General features: G+C 39.4%; 4 protein-coding genes across 19 annotated transcripts in view; 2 read left to right on the top strand and 2 right to left on the bottom strand.

The window, feature by feature from the left end:
* Positions 1-151: 151 nt before the first annotated feature.
* LOC116432474 (T-cell activation inhibitor, mitochondrial) lies at positions 152-2,973 on the bottom strand. Of its 3 annotated transcripts, XM_031989463.2 has the most exons (9): positions 2,695-2,973; positions 2,514-2,628; positions 2,148-2,274; positions 1,880-2,048; positions 1,485-1,797; positions 1,311-1,411; positions 1,107-1,268; positions 818-949; positions 152-726 (listed from the first exon to the last, which is right to left on the bottom strand). In XM_031989463.2, exons 1-9 carry the CDS (start codon positions 2,715-2,717, stop codon positions 492-494), a joined length of 1,377 nt encoding a protein of 458 aa, XP_031845323.1. In that variant the 5' UTR covers positions 2,718-2,973; the 3' UTR covers positions 152-491. The 3 variants fall into 3 exon arrangements, with proteins under 3 accessions (XP_031845323.1, XP_031845321.1, XP_031845322.1); XM_031989461.2 differs by having other exon boundaries at positions 156-726; positions 1,880-2,274; positions 2,695-2,971; XM_031989462.2 differs by having other exon boundaries at positions 159-726; positions 1,107-1,250; positions 1,880-2,274; positions 2,695-2,969.
* Positions 2,974-3,380: 407 nt separating this feature from the next.
* Ent1 (Equilibrative nucleoside transporter 1) lies at positions 3,381-6,499 on the top strand. Of its 2 annotated transcripts, XM_031989466.2 has the most exons (11): positions 3,381-3,844; positions 4,037-4,186; positions 4,257-4,338; positions 4,406-4,581; positions 4,664-4,758; positions 4,842-4,892; positions 4,958-5,190; positions 5,304-5,541; positions 5,603-5,688; positions 5,771-5,970; positions 6,052-6,499. In XM_031989466.2, the coding sequence occupies exons 2-11, from the start codon at positions 4,044-4,046 to the stop codon at positions 6,161-6,163; spliced, it is 1,416 nt and encodes a 471-aa protein (XP_031845326.1). In that variant the 5' UTR covers positions 3,381-3,844; positions 4,037-4,043; the 3' UTR covers positions 6,164-6,499. The 2 variants fall into 2 exon arrangements, with proteins under 2 accessions (XP_031845326.1, XP_076227200.1); XM_076371085.1 differs by lacking the exon at positions 6,052-6,499 and having other exon boundaries at positions 5,603-5,690; positions 5,771-5,953.
* Positions 6,500-6,514: 15 nt separating this feature from the next.
* LOC116432477 (protein-L-isoaspartate(D-aspartate) O-methyltransferase) lies at positions 6,515-8,688 on the bottom strand. 2 transcript variants are annotated; one of them, XM_031989470.2, is made up of 7 exons: positions 8,530-8,688; positions 7,797-7,866; positions 7,548-7,687; positions 7,248-7,473; positions 7,084-7,169; positions 6,780-7,016; positions 6,515-6,696 (listed from the first exon to the last, which is right to left on the bottom strand). In XM_031989470.2, the coding sequence occupies exons 2-6, from the start codon at positions 7,855-7,857 to the stop codon at positions 6,843-6,845; spliced, it is 687 nt and encodes a 228-aa protein (XP_031845330.1). In that variant the 5' UTR covers positions 7,858-7,866; positions 8,530-8,688; the 3' UTR covers positions 6,515-6,696; positions 6,780-6,842. The 2 variants fall into 2 exon arrangements, with proteins under 2 accessions (XP_031845330.1, XP_031845328.1); XM_031989468.2 differs by having other exon boundaries at positions 7,797-7,873; positions 8,531-8,662.
* A 61-nt stretch (positions 8,689-8,749) lies between these two features.
* Positions 8,750-17,917, top strand: part of cora (erythrocyte membrane protein band 4.1 like coracle) — a 29,392-nt gene continuing 20,224 nt past the window's right edge. For 5 of the 12 annotated variants that reach the window (XM_031989447.2, XM_031989456.2, XM_031989458.2 and 2 more), the window contains exon 1: positions 8,750-8,925. The gene's annotated coding sequence lies outside the window, so the exon portion shown is untranslated. Of the gene's footprint in view, positions 8,926-8,972; positions 9,229-12,248; positions 12,393-14,804; positions 14,945-17,917 lie in introns of those variants that run through there. The other 7 variants (XM_076371076.1, XM_031989446.2, XM_031989453.2 and 4 more) reach the window with 6 other exon arrangements.

Genomic DNA, 17,917 nt, shown 5'->3' with positions numbered 1-17,917 from the left:
ACAGTTTCGTACAGCTTCAGCGGAATTGTAATTAAAACTGTGGCAAAATAGGAATTGTAATAGGAATTAGAAAGGAAATTTCAGAATTGTTATCTATTTATTTAAAGAGGCGTTAATGTAATTTTTATGAATTGGTTTTAGAAAATATTTCTATTTTGTTATATTAGGTTTTTGTATTGAAAATTGATATACAATGTATCAAGATCAGTTGTATATAATATTCATAACATGCAAACATTCTGCACAAAATAAGAATTGTATCTATTAAGAACTAGTTATTTGCTTTTGCACTATTACATAACTAACCTTTTTTTTTAATTCTTTGTTTATTTAAACTTGTCAGAAAAATATCGTGTATTATTTCTTCATTGCGTATCTGTACATGGTATGTTAATTTTAATTTGTACACTCATACAATGCAGGTATTCTAATAGCTGGTATGAAAGTAAAAGTATAACAAGAAAGCACTTTAAAAAATTTTAAATTGAGATTTAAAGTGTCCAATCCCAGGGTATACACAGAACACCATCACTCATAACAGAGTAATAATGTGTTACCCACAGCATTACGCCTTCTAATCGAGGAGCTAGTACACTTTTGTGCAATAATAAACGTTCACAGCACTGTATCATCAGATCTGGAGTAATACTATCATCTTTATTAAGATCTATTAAACTTAATTCCTTGACTGCTTTGTCATGAAGCTCACGTTCTACATATTTTATGCTAAAACAATCAAAATAAAAATATATACATATATAATAGAAACATAGCACTTTAAAGATGAATGATAAGATAGTCGGTAAGATAATCTTACTTGTTATAGTGATGTAATCTTTTAGTAGCTTCTTCTAAGTTTTCTGTAATGAAATTGACTAAAAGAAAGCCTGGGCATGAAGATGGAACTATAAATTGTCCAGTAGGAGACAGCATTAGAGGACCAGCTTCCCTGTAAATGAAATTTCTTTCAGTATGTATATTCATCTTAAATATATATATATCACACTGTACTCAGAAGAAACATAGTTAAATTTTCTGATACTTACATAGGAACCAAAAGTAAATATATTACATAGGAAATGTTAAATACTGCAAATAATACTAACGCTTCAATTACAATTTCATAAGCTGATAAGTTGCCTGGCCACACTTTAGGATAGTTTCTTCTTCCTCGGTAGTCTGAGAGGGTTGTAGTTAGCTGGCGAAGCTGACGCTCGTACTGGCTAACCATTACCTTGGGCATGAATTTCCTGCACATATAGAGGACTCTGAGCTTTACCGTCACTCAATATATACATTGTATTACGCACCGTCGACCAACTTTTATGTCAAGAAGTACTTGTGAAACTGCCTTCTCGAAAGCTGGTAATCTCAACAGTACAACATCATGCTTTTGAACATTTTTGATTAGCTATAAAAAAAGACTTATTTAACAAGTGGAACATAATTAATAAGTTGTTTTTCGTTCAGCAATATGTCCTTACATCAAGCCAATTGTGTCTGACTTCTCCAGAATTTAACATAACACTTCCCTCTAGACTAATGCCTGTGTCATTGGCAAATACTAGTGTCCTATTTCTTAATACCTTCATCGGTTCAGGATGATGTTCAGATAATGCTTTGAAGGCTAACAAACAACCTCTATAATGAGCTATATTCCATCCACAATCCCATTTAATATTTTTTAAACCTAATTCTGAGCATAATAGTTTCTCTAGCTTTTGAACTTCCTCTCTCATTGGCCTGCATGCTTCCAACTTCACATGCACTTCATTAATGTGTTTATCTAAATAAGCCCTAATCAATAATATTCAATTAAAATCCTTGAATGAAATTGTAGCTATGCACTTGGTAAAGCTACATTTAATACTGATCTTACTTAAGAGTATCTGGTTCTATATTAATTTTTCTTTTCATCATAATGGATGCATAGATAGGATCATCCTCTAATTCTGAAAAATCTATGTTCTCTCCCGAATATCCTTTTCTTTGCCAAAACCTTGACTTGTACTGTGCACCATCTGATGGCTTTTGCTCTTCAATTTTGTCTACAAATGTGGTCGGTAGATCGCATGTTTTCAAAATTGAGAGAATAGTTTGCCTCAGATCCCTTTCTTTTAACTGTATCTGTACTAGAGTAAATTTACCAGCCTTGACTTCTTTCTCATCTTTGGAGCGTAAATAAAAAGGCAACGTAGTAGGCCTTATAGGTTTTTGCTGTTGTAAACATTCTAAGATCGAGCTCAGTTGCTTTAAAGAATTTTCATTCACTGTCTGGAAAATTCAAAGTAATTCAAAATAATATTTATTCAGCTCTGATTCATAGAAATCAAAAGTATGGACTTCAATATAGTCGAGTAAAGTGCAATGTATGTGCAATAATCATTGCATTCCCTTTGTTCTATAAATACTCTCAAATACAATTAAGTTAAATTGCATTGACAATGTACAATTGTTGAAAAATGTATACGACTCAAATACACAGTATATTATTTATCGGGGAACATACTCACTCTTTGTGTTGGATATTGACCAAAAAGATCGGGATGAACCGTAAAATAAAAAGGTCGAAGTGCCGTCGACACTTCGCCTGTACTCAGTGCCCTCACAGCATCTCTTTTGCAGAAGCTGTCAAAGAAACGATCATTACTGTATGATCTAATTGTTACAATTTAATAAAACGGGCCAGCTTACCATCTTCCTAGCACACCAAACATTTTTACAGCTCAACGAAATGTCATCACACGTCCCTATCGCGCGTGAGTTTACCAGCTAAAACACGATAAACATCGCATTTATCCCTCGTCCAGCTTACCAAAACATCCTGCTATATCATACGAATAAGCAAGTCCGTAGCTCATTGGCCGCAGAATACGATCTTTCAGACATATAATCTTCTCGAACTCTTCAATATAAAACCACGTTGCAACAACTGCTCTCGTTCCATGTCTGTATGCAAACTTGATACAACATTGGACTTGAACCTCTTTCTTTTTGTCTAATCGATGGTGGGATTTATGTGGTGTGCGTATATATACGTGCACGTATGTGCATTGATACGTGCATGTGTACATGCCGTTAAAAATAAATACCCAGTGTGTTATGGTTGATTGCTCGGTCGCATTGTAATCATATATGACCATGCGATGCAACAAATATTTTTATTATTTAATTGTAGGTTTAATCCGTTTATAGCAAATACGATTGCCCAAGAGACAGTGCAATAACAAGTTTAATATTCGAGTCAGCTTTTTATTTCATTTACAGCTTGATAACGAGTTTCTGTTTGATTTCAGTTATCGCAAACTAATCCATGGAATTCTATATTTACAGAAACATGCGAGATTCTTTTATTGGCATTATTATTAGATAACTGCGGATGATAAAATTTCATTGTTTATATGCAAGAATATAATAGGTTCACCCTATGCATCGAATCGCATCAGCAATACGTCATACACGAACGCCTTGCAGTTGATTGATACCGCGCCAGCTGTTTCTGCATCTGTATATGTGGCAACGTGATGGAGAAAGGAGTCCATAGGGATTAATGTAATACTACTGGCGCGGTATTGTGTTTTTCTGTCTGTGCTTAGTCACAGATGGTCAAGGAAATGATTGATACATAACGTGGAGTCTTTTGAGACTCTGAAACACTAAGAGCTTAGAAATATTCACTCAATCGTGCACCAATTGTCGCTCGACGAACATGGTCCATACCACTTACGGTATAAGCGTTCCACGTGATTAAAAACAATATTGCTGATCAGTATCGTGTCAAAATGTAAATATATGCGACATCTCGAGCTGGGCGAATAAATCTTGGATACTTTTATAGAATTTTGTAAGTACATTACAATAAAATTCTGACTAATGCCTATCTTTTGATTAATCAAGAGATTGCAGAAATTTCGTATGTATCTTAATCGTTTAAACGATTTTGACAGGCATGAAGATTTATGTGTTTTCATTCGTAAAAAACAATATGTTTCACCTTCATTGTTACTAAATATTGTTCTTTTCAATTTCTTTTTAGCATTACTATGTATTCTATTAATAGAAGACCCCTGTTAGGGGGTGCATCGGATAGTGAATTTGAAGATGATTTAGAAACTGAAGTTGATGATCCACATATTTCTGCCCCAGATGAGAAACCATTTTTAAAACAACTCGAACCTCGTGATAAGTAAGAATGTTATGTTCAAAAGATCCTGGAAAATAATTTACAATGTTTTACCCGTTGTTTTTCTGCTCAGGTATAATCTAGCGTATATAGTTTTTTATTTACTTGGAATAAATACATTGATACCATGGAGCTTTTTTATTACTGCAGACGACGTAAGTAATACAAATTTTATTATTCAGTTCCATTAACAATGCATACTTTGAACAATTTATTTTCTAGTATTGGATGTATAAGTTTAGAGAAATACATGAAAACTCAACAAACCATATTAACTGTACTTATGCAGAGAATTTAGAGAAAACCGAGTTGCAAGCAAGCTTTACATCGTACTTGAATGTAGCAAGTGCATTTCCGAATACTCTTTTTTTAATTGTAAATACATTTATTAGTAAAAGGTAAGTAATGCTATGTTTCTTGATTAGATTAATGCTATACCTTACTACTCTAAGATGTACTATAAAATACTTAAAATAACAGAGTTCCCCTAACAATGCGAATGGTGGGATCTCAATGCACAATATTAGTGTTCTTCATTTTGACAACAGCATTTGTTAAAGTAAACACAGATAAGTGTAAGTTATGAAAGAACCATTTAATGTAAAATACAAAAATATTCATATTGTATTTTTTAAATGAAGAATTCATTAATTTTTAGGGCAAGATACATTTTTAGCAATTACCTTGACCACAGTGGCATTTGTAAATGGTATGTACATATTGTTTAAAGTATTAAAAAAGTATTTCAATAACTACATGATACTTATTTTATAGCTGCAAGTGCAATTTTTGGAGGGAGCTTGATGGGAATTGTTGGCCGTTTTTCCCCGAAATATATAACTGCTATGTTAAGTGGTCAAGCCCTAGGAGGAATCTTCACAGCTATTACAGAAATATGTTCACTGTGGATTGGGGCTAGTCCTGTACTCTCAGGTCTAGTCTATTTTATCATTGGAGATGTTATTCTATTTTTATCTCTGATTGCATACATTGTTTTAGAAAAAGCAGTGAGTATATTATTTTAATGAATGCAAAGTTACTTATAACACAGGTGTTTTGTAACATATGGTAAGGAGCTTATGATAATGACTCATACACTTAACGATTTTTCTTTGTATAGACATTTTTTAAACATCATATGCTAGAAAAATCATCTGGAAACATAGAAAGAGAATACACGGTCACTGGAGAAGTAGCTTTCCCTCAAGGCACTACAATTTCTTATAGCCGTATTATTAAAAGAATTTGGCCATATGGTGTTAGCGTGTTTCTAGTATTCTTTATAACTCTTTCCGTATATCCGGGAGTTACTGTATTAGTGGAAAGTCAATATAAAGGAAAGGGCCATGCGTGGAATGGTAAGTTTAATTAGACATTTATATCAATTTCAAATATTTTATTCTTATACATGTTTTACAGATGTCTACTTTGTACCTGTGGTGACTTACCTCATTTTTAGTATGGGCGACTATACTGGTAGAATATTATCAGGCATTCTACAATGGGTGTGTGTAATTTTAAATTGTCTTGTTAAATTAATTTTATGATTATGTATCTGTTATTACGATCACTTTACTAATGTTTTAGCCAAAAAACAAACCATGGCATGTCATGCTGTTAAGTTTAGTGAGGATAATTTTTATACCAGCTCTTATGTTTTGCAATGCACAACCCAGGCATCATTTGCCTGTTTATATTCAAAATGATCTGTATTACATTCTACTAACTATCATATTTGCAATCAGTAATGGTTATTTGTGCAATTTGACATTTATTTTAACTCCTCTGTAAGTATTGTAGCCTTGAATGATTGTATGGTATGTTGCAATATGAAGTTTATATATAGTTTTAACATAATCCTTCAACAGAGTTGTAGAATCTCAAGAAAAAGAGATCGCATCTGCGATGATGGGAGCTTTCCTTGGATTGGGATTAACATTAGGTGCTGCACTCAGTCTAGTCATGGTTAAAACACTTTAATCTGTATTATTTTAAAAACGCGGTCAGTACGCAAGTGTTGATCTCACTGCCGGTTGTACAGTTAAAAACAAATAGGACCATGGGACATGGAGTCCATACACATTAAACTGAGGAGTAATGGAGTTAATATTTCATGACAAATTTTACAAATGTAGTGTTTGAAACATAACATTAAATTATATTTTACATATTCTTTTTATGAATTATGTACTTTATATTTAAACATTCCGTGAATATATAAAACGTCTTTAGCATAAAATAATGTATGTCAAATTATATCACAGATTTGAAATACATGGAAGCATGTAAGAAGTGAATAAATAAAAGATAGATATGAAATTAATTATGATATACTTTAAGAACGTGTTTATTTTTAATAATCCGAAATACAATAAATTATAATGAAAATCCAATATTCGCGAAAAATAAAGAAATTTCAGTAATTATTGCACACAATTATGACTAGAGGTACATTACTTTTGTAGCGTAAATATATTCGTCCACAATCGTTTAATAGTTGTTCAACTTTGAGGCTAAAAATGCATTTTGATAATTTTAACAATGGTTTGTTAATTATACAGACATGCCAAGGTATAGCAGTAATATAAGTACTTACAATTATATTTCATTGAATACTTGATTGTAGTAAAAAAAAAGCTCACTGGAGCATGCATGAATCTCATGAAGGATACTGCTTGTGCTTACTAGTGAGTGGTACAAAAACAACACTAGTAAGAGATTTTTTCTTAATCGTCCCATCCATTGTTTTATCAATTTGAACTAATGTCTGATCTGAATTTGCTGGACCCATTGGTAATACTAAACGTCCTCCAGGAGCTAACTGGTCAATCAACTGTAAAAATAATGTGCATAAACTAAATTGAATTCAAGTAAGCCGAAATGACAGGAAGTTTCCTTACAGCCTGTGGTAGTTCTTTAGCAGCTGCTCCTACATGAATTGCATCGTATGGTGCATTTTCTGGATATCCTAATCTTCCATCTCCAACTGGAATATCATGCAATCTTTAATATGATACAACAAAATAAATTGAATATATTTATAAGTTATTTAAATTATAATTACCAACTAATGTAACACGGCCACTGCTAAGAAGTTCTGGTTTGTCCCGCATAATATTCTCTTCTGCGAATGCTTTAAGTTCAGGAATATGATCTATACCTACAACTGTTCCATTGGGTCCTAGCATCATTGCCATACACGCACTCAAATATCCAGAACCAGATCCAACATCTAATGCTTTAGCACCGCTGTGTAATTTATCTTCAAGTATCTCCAAAGCATATGCATGCTAAGATGTATTAATTAATCTTATTAGTTTTATTTAAGTTATTTAATTTTTGTTTAAAGTATGAAGAACTGTACCATATGAGGAGCACTTATCGTTGCACCATAACCAATTCCTTGTGGAGAATCAACATAAGCGTAACTGGGATGAGTATAATTTCCTCTGTCTATAGCAGACATTGCTTCATAGACTTTCTCAGACTTAATTATTCTGGATTCTAATACAAACATATGGATATATGTTAACTGCTGTTCTTTTTATGTAATAGAGTTTCAAAACAGTAAACAGATTGTAAGTATCACAATAATTTTATTCGCATTACTTACGTTTCAGATGATGTATAAGTTCCTTATTATTTCTTGCATGAAATCTCCCAGACCAAGCCATTTCGTATGCATATACCGAAAATAATAAACTTATTAGTAGGAAAATAAAGTGTGTTAAATATTGAGACTGAATTTTGAGGCCGTGTGTAACGACTGAATAAAACACCCGGCAACCTATTTATGGTTGCAAATGTTTGCAATACAATTGTATAATAATAATAATAATAATAATAATAATAATAATAATAACGTTTAACGAAACTGTTACTCTATTGAAATGATATGTCAATCCTCCTTTCGCAGAAAGAAGGACTGAATTTACTGTATTACAAGTTAATGCGCGTTCAAATATTCAACAATAACTGGAGGTTACAATATAACAAAATTATCTGTACTACTCGGCATCGAACGTTCTCTAGCTACAAGATTCTTAAAGAAACAGAATTTTTTAATATTCCCACGCCAATGTCACCGCCACTATTGCGTTACTGAATGCAATCCACTAATTTATGACCATGCTGGGAGCCCGCTTTATTTCCGCTACAACCGACAAAATAGAACGGATTGCAATAGGTCAACATATATAACAAAGTTGAATTTAGTAATTTGTCAATTAAACTGCATCCTATCATTCAGTAAGATATCAAGTTACATTTTCCAAGTCGATAATACCAGTGTATTGAACGTTAGTCTTCGATTTTCTGTTTCACGTAATGTTAATATATTCTTTTACCTGGTTAGAAATACACGTGTCGCAGTTTTACTAAAATAAGATAAACGCAACAAATAATACAAACAAATTGTTCCGATTTGAAAATAGTGTTCAAATGCAGTCCCCTTTTTTACCGACAAGCAGTATTCTACTCTACCAACGACGCAACTTCAGCCATCTAACGGAGAAAATGCGTTCGAACAGGGCGTACTCGTTTGATTGCGTCATAAGAGAAACTGATTTTCCTAGGTGGTCGGCCATATTGACTCGCGCGTAAGAACATTGAAAGCAGTCCCGTATTCACCGTTCCAGCGGCTTGTATTAAATGATACGTTACTACCACGAGGATCCTCTGGCACGGTTGGATTTTCCATGAACTGCGATCGGTCGTCGGACGAGGAATTCAAAAAGAACAAGGTATGTAACGAACGATTTCTTGTACGCGCGAGGGGACTATTTGAAAATGGTGCGAGTATGGGCCGTGGCCGCATCCAGCGTCGCCCCGCGATTCGACGGACCTGTTTCGTGTTCGTAGCCGTCGGCGGAATTGGAACGAGAGTTGTTTACGTGCTTACAGTAGGAAGTTCTCCGTTACCCGCTCGGGAGAAAAAGACAGTCGGTGTTTTCGGCCCTGTGCGTTCTTTCTCGTTGTAATTTTTATTCGTGACTTTTCGCGTACCGTGGTGAGTTAATCGAGGGAGACCGCGTCCACATCCATTGGTAAGTTTACTACTTTTCTGATTTCATCCGTCACCTTCGTGATACAATGTACCAAAGTTTGACCGAATTTTTATTTGAAAAAAAAAGCTCATCATTCGTTCGCACAAGTTGCGCAGAATATAAAATATTCGTACGCATTCGGATTTTTCGAGGATGCGTCAGTACACACCTGTAAATAGAAAGTTTACCATTGAGAAGTAACGCGATTTAAATGCTGTTAATGAAACCGATCGTAAATTACTTTTCGAAGATGCAGCATCGCATGATGGACCCGTAGTATTTATTCGCACAACCCGAAGTAACGTCGAGGTAAATAATCCGATATTGTGTCCACGGTTGCACGTATTGAATGGCCAAAAATCAGTGTAACGTAAAACTAGTGTGTTACAAGCTACAACTTCTCACGTATATTTCAACAAAAATTCACGGAAACATCTGTTTAGCCCGGTTTCATGGAATTTTGTTTCGTGTGTCCTGCTGTGATTGATATGCTGTTACAATTGCATGTATATTGTAATATTTCGTATATCCCGATGTACTCTATGGCATTTAACATAAACAACGCTGATGAATTATTCGATGATTATTATCGAATATGACTGAAGCTGAACGAGACTAGATCGGCGCCTTGTCGATCAAACTTTTCGATATATACCCGAGTACCATGTATCATATTTCGTTCGAGAGAGAGTATCTGCCGTTCTCTAGTGATCCATGCAGAATCAGAGACACAAAGAGACGCGCAGAATCCGTGAAAAATGGAAACGGGCAACAAATGGAAAGTCCGGTGTCGGCGACGTGACGCGGTGAAAACAATTGACAAATTTCATGCATTCTCGCCGTTCGTAATTCATTTCTGCCATTCCCGGCACCGTGTGTATACGACCCTGAAGTTTCTGCGAAGTGTGCCACACGCTCGGCACTTCGTTGCGCGTACCCGCTCTCTCCTTATACATTGAAATCAACCAAGAATCATCGAGATGATTTATCGAAGCTAACCTTTCGAACCATCTCGTGAATTTATTAAGTGTCCAATAAGTTTCAAGATCAGCCATCAATTTCACCCTACTGCCCACTGTTCAGGAAGGAAGAATGGCGGGGGTTACGAATACGTCTTCCAGCGTATAACAGGTGGGTCAAGAGTGACCCGACACTAGACGACGGTTACGCTTGTGTTGTGTTAATCCGAACGTTCTTGGCACTAAAAAGAATAACCGTGCGAGGGTTACACGTAATCTGGGATTTTGTCATAATTCCCGCGAACGCTCGTTACGATCAATTAGGTCAATTACGCGCATCGCCACCACGGAGGTGTCAGCATTTTCGAAAGACGTATTACTCGAGTGGCGCGTTTCTGCCCACTGACAATCAATAAACAGCTTCCCTTCGTATATCTTCCGGTGCTCTTAGCATTTTCCTCGGGAAATTTTCGAGTGTGTTTCGCGGTACGGTTATTTATTGCTGCTCCCGTAACGCCCTGAACCTACGCGCATCAAATATTAATCGTGTCGGGCAACCGTTAACGGTGTCCTCCGTTTTTCACACTTGAGGTGAATTTTCATCGTATTCACTCTACATAAACTAGCGTAATGCTTTTAGTTTCCTCATTTTGCAATTCTTGGTATAATGAAACCGTTGAATGTATGAAATTATTGCATGCTATAATTTGTATAGGAATTATACGCGTATGAGTCATACTAATTTTTCGGTAGTTAGCGTTGGGAATTACAAAGAATCGTGTCCAGTTGAATGGTAATTGGTGGTCAGCTTTGGTCTGTCTAGGATGAAACAAATAGTAAACACGTTTACTCGGCGGCACACTTAGCATTACCGTAAGAATCGTTTCGCGTTACGCGCGAGAAGTGATCGTAGATCGTGCAGATGTGGATCGACTGGCGGCCAGATAGCAGGGTGTATTCGAAATTATTATTACAATCGGGTGCAGTGTTAACCAGGACATGGAAGCGTGTACACTCGCGATGGCCGGCCGATGTATGTAGGGAGAGGTGTGGCGTTGATAGGTGCCGATGCCACGACACGAGCAAAGTTACAATGAACTTGGGGGAGCTTGCTCGCCGGTGCAATAACGCTCTGTGTATTCGTAACGCGCCTTTCACCTACCGGGAACCTGCGTACTCATGAACTATGACACGGGTACCGCTGGGATATTCTAACCCCTTTGCGACCCGACTTTACCAAACTAGTCGAGACAGGTACTATATTTCAGATACAAACGAGTTTCAAAGATTATATTAAATTATTAAAAAAAAAAAACAAAAGTAAGAGTGTAACACATAATTAAAATTAAGTGATCAAACGAATGACAAGAGAATCGAGGAGTATCGGAAAGTAGCCTAATTTGGACCGGTTCCCAAGCATTTCTCCTACTTCAAATTTCTTATGTTTTAGGAACGGTTTGAGGTTAGGCGCGAAGGATTTCCACGAAATAGGATCAGAGACATTAGACCCTGTTCTCAGTTGCAATCCATGAGAAGTAACGAGGAAGCTAAGTTTCTATTCGATACGGATCCTGGGAGTTCGGATCGAGGAAAGCTGAAAATAAACAGATAACTTTATCGACGGCGTGGCAGCGTCGTTATCGAGCTAAATTAAAACGCCCCGGATGCCTGGGACGATAGGCCACGAGACATCGACACCTGTTAGCGTAGTAAGCGTATCTCCCGTACGCACGCGCTTAATTCACGTGAAATTTTATTGTTCCCTCCGTGGTGCGCCGTTTACGTGCACCCCAGACCGGAAGTATCGATAATGCAGCGGGTACAGCATGCGAAACTCGGCAGATGAATGCGAACGGGGCACGTGGGTGTGTCCGTGCGTTCGTTTCTCCATTCATGGTTGAATTGGACCTGACTACCGAGGGTTGTTCATTTATATTCAATTATTACACCGTTTTTTATCGACTGTGTGTCTCAGTCAACACGCGTTAATTAATTAATCCTCAGATCATTGATCGTTTTTCCCCTCCCGATCGAATTTCATAATTCTCTTTATGTTGGTAGGTTGAAAACTAGTAGTAGAAGGATTCTCACAATGAAAATGGACTCAGACACCACGGATAATTTTTCAGAACTCGATTCCACCGTCAGCTGTACGAAGACTTAACTGTAAATCAGCTCGTAGCGTGGCCACGCTCCGCGAAATAGGTACAGACCGCTTTTAATGCAATGCATCGGCTTCGATGGTTTAATCCAAGCTCGGTTGTAATTCGGAACAACGTCACGTCCAGAGTATAATCTAATCAAGGCCCTAATCTAGCCTAAATTCATCTCGACCCGACTTGGATCTAACATTGTCTATCGAAGGCCCCAGTGGCAACCGATACCGTAGCTCGGTTCGGTTACCTATCGTGGAATGAATTTCATTCTTGATGTAATCTAATCGTGCGTTTGACGCGACTGCCACGAGAATTTAGAGCGTTCGGTATATTACTTATTCCGTTATAACAAAGGCAGATGGTACACGGATTAACGACTAACGATTCGGTACCCTCGTCCTTAAATTACACTGGTATTTGGTTACTCGTGTCACCGAATATCTTTACTCGATTCGAGTCTTCTTGCTGCAATTGTTTTCAATCAGTTCGGTAACTTCGGTCATACCGGCAACCACTGTGCCAGTTAACGCGTTGATCTAGCCTTAAACCGCTGACTTCCATGTTGACCCGTGTTCTCGAATATCTTGATGCACGTTAAACGAAGCTCAACCGAGCCCAGATTTCAGACGCGAACCGTCACGGTCTAATTAACCGTGCACATTGAATTTTCAACGCGACCACTTTCCGGATCGATATTACAAGAAATTTTCGACGAAAGTATATCCGGGGAATCTCGGACCAGCGTTCCGTGTCTTAGACATTCGCGTTCATTTTTCGCCGACGTTACCGTTGAGCAGAATATTCACGGTCTCGGGGACCGTTCCACGGCGCTCTTCGCGTTCGCGCGGCTGTAACTGTGTCGCGCTCGTGCTTCGATTAAATCATGCATGTAATCAACGTGATTTCTATTTTTTTTTTCCTCGTCTGCAGTCTTTCTTCGCTTTTTCTATTTCCGTCACGGCCGCTTGCCGCCCGTAATCACCGGGAGAGCGTGGTTTCTCTCCGCAACGGCGAATCCCCGGTCTTTTTACACGTTGATCACTTCGTGTATTTGTTCATGCCCCGATACGAATTCCGCGTTATCGTAAAACTGAAATTCTCGATCTGCTATGTGTTCATCGACATTCTGGCTGTCGAGCAATTACAGTAACCTTCTCGAACTTCATCGAGTATATCCCTTAAAATTCGTAGCGCTATCTGCTTGACGATTTCACGATTTCAATCATTGCGAATTACAGATGTTTGGCTCTCACTTTGACCCGATAGTTTCATCGTTGATTCGTTCGATGATCAACCAATGTTCCGCTAGTTCTCTGCTGATTCGTTCTCCGTTTTCTTACCTTTAAACAAGCGTCTCATTACATTAGTACACCGTTTCATTGCTCTCTACGCTTTCTTATTGCAGGGATTGCTTGACAGATTGTAGCCCGAGGCGAATCAGTCAGCAAAAATACGGAACCGTTGCTACCAAGGAGAATTTTCGAATCTTTCTGCGAGTAGGAAACAAGAAATGACGAATTTAACTTGCATGTACCGAAATCTTGTTCTCCGACTCACTCTGCGATCCGATTCGCCTCGGCTACCCTGCGTTCATCGTTCATTAGGGGCACGAGTTGTCTAAACAGTGTTGTACCGTAAAATCGCGAGAAACGAGCCTCGCGACGCGGGACGGTTTTCACGAACGGACGGACGCGCAGTAGGAGCGGCTCGCTCGCTCGCTCGCGAGGCGACCACGCAACGGGAACAAAACGATTTAGCCATGAAAAAGCAGAGCGCAATAACAACTCGCTCTCGGACTCGGCGGTGGCGTGTGTTACGGTAGGACACGGCCAATTATCTCGGTCCGTGCGGTGAAAAACTGCTCGTAAAACGTCGCTCCATTGTTGCCCATTGTTGGGTCTCCTGCGAAAGACGGCCGAGCGCGAAAAGAATGTTCCTCGTTTGTTATTTGTTCCGCGCGACCCGGGCGAAAAAGAAAACTCCGAGCTCCCGCGGTTCTTCCGACGCCGTTGGTCGAGAGACAATCGAGCGTCGGTGAAATCCGTCCGCCCCGGTCCGCTTTTCTCCTTGTTTGCGAGGAAAAACGGTCGTCGTTTCGATCGATCATTCAATTTCGGACGGTTCATGGGGTGGAACGGAGTAATCTGTAGCGATGCGAATTAATAGTAGAACTACCAAGTAGACGATACGATTTATTAGTTTGTTGTTTCAGTTGCAAGAAAGTTATTGATTTGTACCTTAGTTTATGCGTTACTGAAACTGTTCAATAATTGCACAGAAAACCGGTTGTATCTTAACAATCATTCTGGAAAAAGAGAGTGAGTCATTTTGATCCATCTAGTGATCCTAGTGTTAAAAGAAATCATTTGCCTCCAGGGTAGGCTCTTTGTTTTTAACATGAATTATCGTTATCAATGTTGTCCATGGTTTTTGTACAAATACTTCTATGTTTGCACTGTAGAGACGGGCCCGTTCTGCGCATCCGTACAGTCGGGATTCAAATAGGATTTAGAAGAGGAATGTAATGGAATAATAATGGTAACTGGAGAACGTCGACGGGAGTGGTAACAACACGGAATGTAATACGATTTAAGCTGTCTCGTAAGTGTCCGGGGCTAGTGGAACTTCTCGTACGGTGCACCCTTTTTATAATCGCGATTCCTCGGCCACTCTCGTTACAGGCGTGCCAGCGATCCCGGTATGTCATAAATCTGTTCTGGGAAAGGTTCAACGAAACGAGGAAGTCTGAGAACAATTGTGAAGGTATCGAGGAAAGCGATATCTACACACTTGATCATCGAGCTTCAATATTTGACCCATTTTCCTGCATTTCACCGGCAGTACTTTCTTTCGCTCGCGTTCTTGTCGTACTCGTCTAAGCATGGTATTTCATTAAAATATATTATTCTCTGAGAATGTGTTAAATACGGAAAAACCATTTCCTTAACATTTTTCAACGAAAAGATTGGTTGCGGGACAAAATGGGTTAATAAAAAGTTAGAGCAAAACCGCGCAACGAACTGCAGTTCTTCCGAAGGCTTGAAGTTTTAAGAGAAAACCTTGCGAACGGATATGCCGAGAACAGTTGCGCGTGATCAATGTTTTCCTCCCTGCGAAGGCTGACTATAGTCAGCCTTAGCAGTGAAAAGGTCGACGCTTAATTTCCTTCGGAGCTTTATGCGCTCGTGTGTACCGTAATCCGTAGGAAATCCGTAATATGAAGAGTGAATTGATGAAAAAAAAAGAAAGCGTGTCGCTGGCGCGTACTCGGAGCTCGCTGCTCTCTGTAATTGCCTCGTCGAACCCGAGTGGCGCGACTATAGAAAGGGAATGCAGCGTTTGATGGTATCGGTAGCCCCCCGGCTCCGCCCTTCGAATTGTTATAAATTATAAAGTAGTCGTGTGAGTCACTGTGCGTGATACGATCGAAGCGGATTGTACGTTCTCGCTCTCGTAGGGCTTTCTCTCGTGCTTTCAGCCCGTTAATTAATTTTTCAAATCTCAACGGTCTTGCGGGGGTAATTAAAAGCGACCCGGAGCTATTTCACTCGTTTCATTTCGCGAATCGCTCCGTTAAGGCTAGGCTTACACGTCATTTTAATGCATATTTAATGTTTACCGACATTATTTGTACATTATTAATTACCACGAATAGGTACTCCAGTTGTTTAGCTTCAAGACCTCTGATTTCCAACATCTAAATGAGCAAATATCAATTTTTCTGGGGACAACGGAATGAACTACAATAAATGTGAACCTAATGTTAAGATCGACAGGAGGGAATCGTAAAATCAGATGTGATAATAAGAATGACAACTACTAACTACATAACAATCGACGCGAGATAGGAGGGGGCATCAGAATAATAGAAATATGAACTATAAATTAACAAGTAATTAAGAGATATCGGACGTATATCGGCAAAGCTGACACCCGCTTACCGAGTGTGCCGCGAATCAAAAACAACCCTCGAAGCACTCGGCTGCGAATTCTCGCGTAAAAATAAATTAATCAAAGCGTCGATCCCGCTTCGACGCTTCCGCCGGAATACACTCGTGAGGATCGGAAGCGTGCGTCTCGTTTGGGAAGCGTTGTTCCCCGTTTCGGAAGCGTGATTCCCGTTAACTCGAGCGCGTCGGCGAACCCCGAGAGCTGCGTCGTTTTGCTCCACGCTAGAACTGCCAGACATTTTATTTCGCGATTACTGCAATCCCCACGGTGAACGTTTCACGGTGTTCATTTTGCAGTTGTCGGGATTATACAAATGCTGGGGCGAACAACACTGTAAAGGAAATTCGTGTGTTCGCGCGTGTGCAAGGATCGCCTCGAATCTCGAAAAATCTGCTGTTCTAATTTTTACGAGCAACTATGAATAATTCAGACCAATTTCTCGGTGGATCTAGCATTAAACTAGCCACTCATTAGCCAAATCGGCTGACTCCACGAAACGAAAAATAGAGTAGAGTAACGCGATGATACACATTGATCTTCAGAATTTCTCTTTGAACGAAGAATTAAGTAAACATCATCACTGACACGAACATCACGCGTTTACAGGCTTATCGTCGATCCATCGTGTAAATTTCCTAACATAGTAGACGTATCTTTCAAGCAATCTTCATTATTATCGGAACGCTGGCACGGGCCAATAACAAGAGAATTTGAAATACAAGAACCATACTTCGACCATAAAATCCGAAAATTTAAAAAACGGAGTTCACCGACTCGACCAACGAACGACCGAAAACGATCGTTCATCTCCGCGATAAATTCCGCGCCGCAATCAGCGAAATGAAAGAACTGTCGCGCATCGTGGGCGGGGAGCGATAGAAGGGATCGAGGGTGAAAAGAGGAGGAATCGGTCGAGCTACGAAACCGCCTCGCGAAAACGTCAGCGGGCGGTTTTTACAGCTTCGAGGCCCTTTAATTTCACGCGTCGAGGAATCCTCCAGCCCCTCGTCTCTTGTCTTCCCCGCGGTTCCGCCATCGCCGAACCCCAGCGCGGAAGACCCGCGTGTTTCAATGCCGCGCGCGCGCTCGACGAAAGGAAAAGGGTTGCACGACAAAGAGACGGGGTAAAAAGCGGCGGGACGCACGCCACCAGCCCCTTTGATTGGTGACGCTGTCTGCGAGCGGCGATAAAAAAGCGCCGCCGCCGCGCCAGGGCCCTCGCGGGATCACGGTGTTTGCGCGGGGAATCACCGAGGGTCCTGGCCGCTCTCCTAGTTTTCACGCTGACGCGATCTTACGACCGCGGGCTTGATTCCGATTGATCGGATTCGAGCGCGCGGTGAATACGCTATGAGTCCTTCGCGCGCTGTATACGGGCGCTGCGAGCTTCGGCTAGGTTTCGCGAATTGTTGGATATGGAGAGTGGAAGGTGAAGTGGAAATATCGTACGCGGCGGACTGTAGGATACAGGGAGTAGAAGACGAAGTAGAAATATTGTGAAAGCCTGGGTGAAAGTTGGAAGTATCGTTGATTTATGGAGACTGTTCGCTTCTTGCTTCGGACCTTTTTATTCGTTGTAGGCATTGTACTCTTTGTAGTCGATTCGACCATATCTTGCTTCAC

The sequence above is a fragment of the Nomia melanderi genome, chromosome 9 (assembly GCF_051020985.1).
Source record: "Nomia melanderi isolate GNS246 chromosome 9, iyNomMela1, whole genome shotgun sequence".
Classification (NCBI taxonomy): domain Eukaryota; kingdom Metazoa; phylum Arthropoda; class Insecta; order Hymenoptera; family Halictidae; genus Nomia; species Nomia melanderi.
This window is presented reverse-complemented; position numbering and strand designations above follow the sequence as displayed.

Coding starts and splice junctions, on each gene's coding strand:
- LOC116432474 (XM_031989461.2), bottom strand. CDS start 2,717: ATGTTTGGTGTGCTAGGAAGATG. Junction 2,629..2,694: donor TTTGGTGTGCTAGGAAGATG/GTAAGCTGGCCC, acceptor TTTCTTTGACAG/CTTCTGCAAAAGAGATGCTG. Junction 727..817: donor AGATTACATCACTATAACAA/GTAAGATTATCT, acceptor TGATTGTTTTAG/CATAAAATATGTAGAACGTG.
- Ent1 (XM_031989466.2), top strand. CDS start 4,044: ATGTATTCTATTAATAGAAGACCCCTGTTAGGGGGTGCATCGGATAGT. Junction 4,582..4,663: donor AATACATTTATTAGTAAAAG/GTAAGTAATGCT, acceptor TTAAAATAACAG/AGTTCCCCTAACAATGCGAA. Junction 5,971..6,051: donor ACATTTATTTTAACTCCTCT/GTAAGTATTGTA, acceptor ATCCTTCAACAG/AGTTGTAGAATCTCAAGAAA.
- LOC116432477 (XM_031989470.2), bottom strand. CDS start 7,857: ATGGCTTGGTCTGGGAGATTTCATGCAAGAAATAATAAGGAACTTATA. Junction 7,688..7,796: donor ACTTATACATCATCTGAAAC/GTAAGTAATGCG, acceptor TGTTTGTATTAG/AATCCAGAATAATTAAGTCT. Junction 7,017..7,083: donor CTAAAGAACTACCACAGGCT/GTAAGGAAACTT, acceptor TTATTTTTACAG/TTGATTGACCAGTTAGCTCC.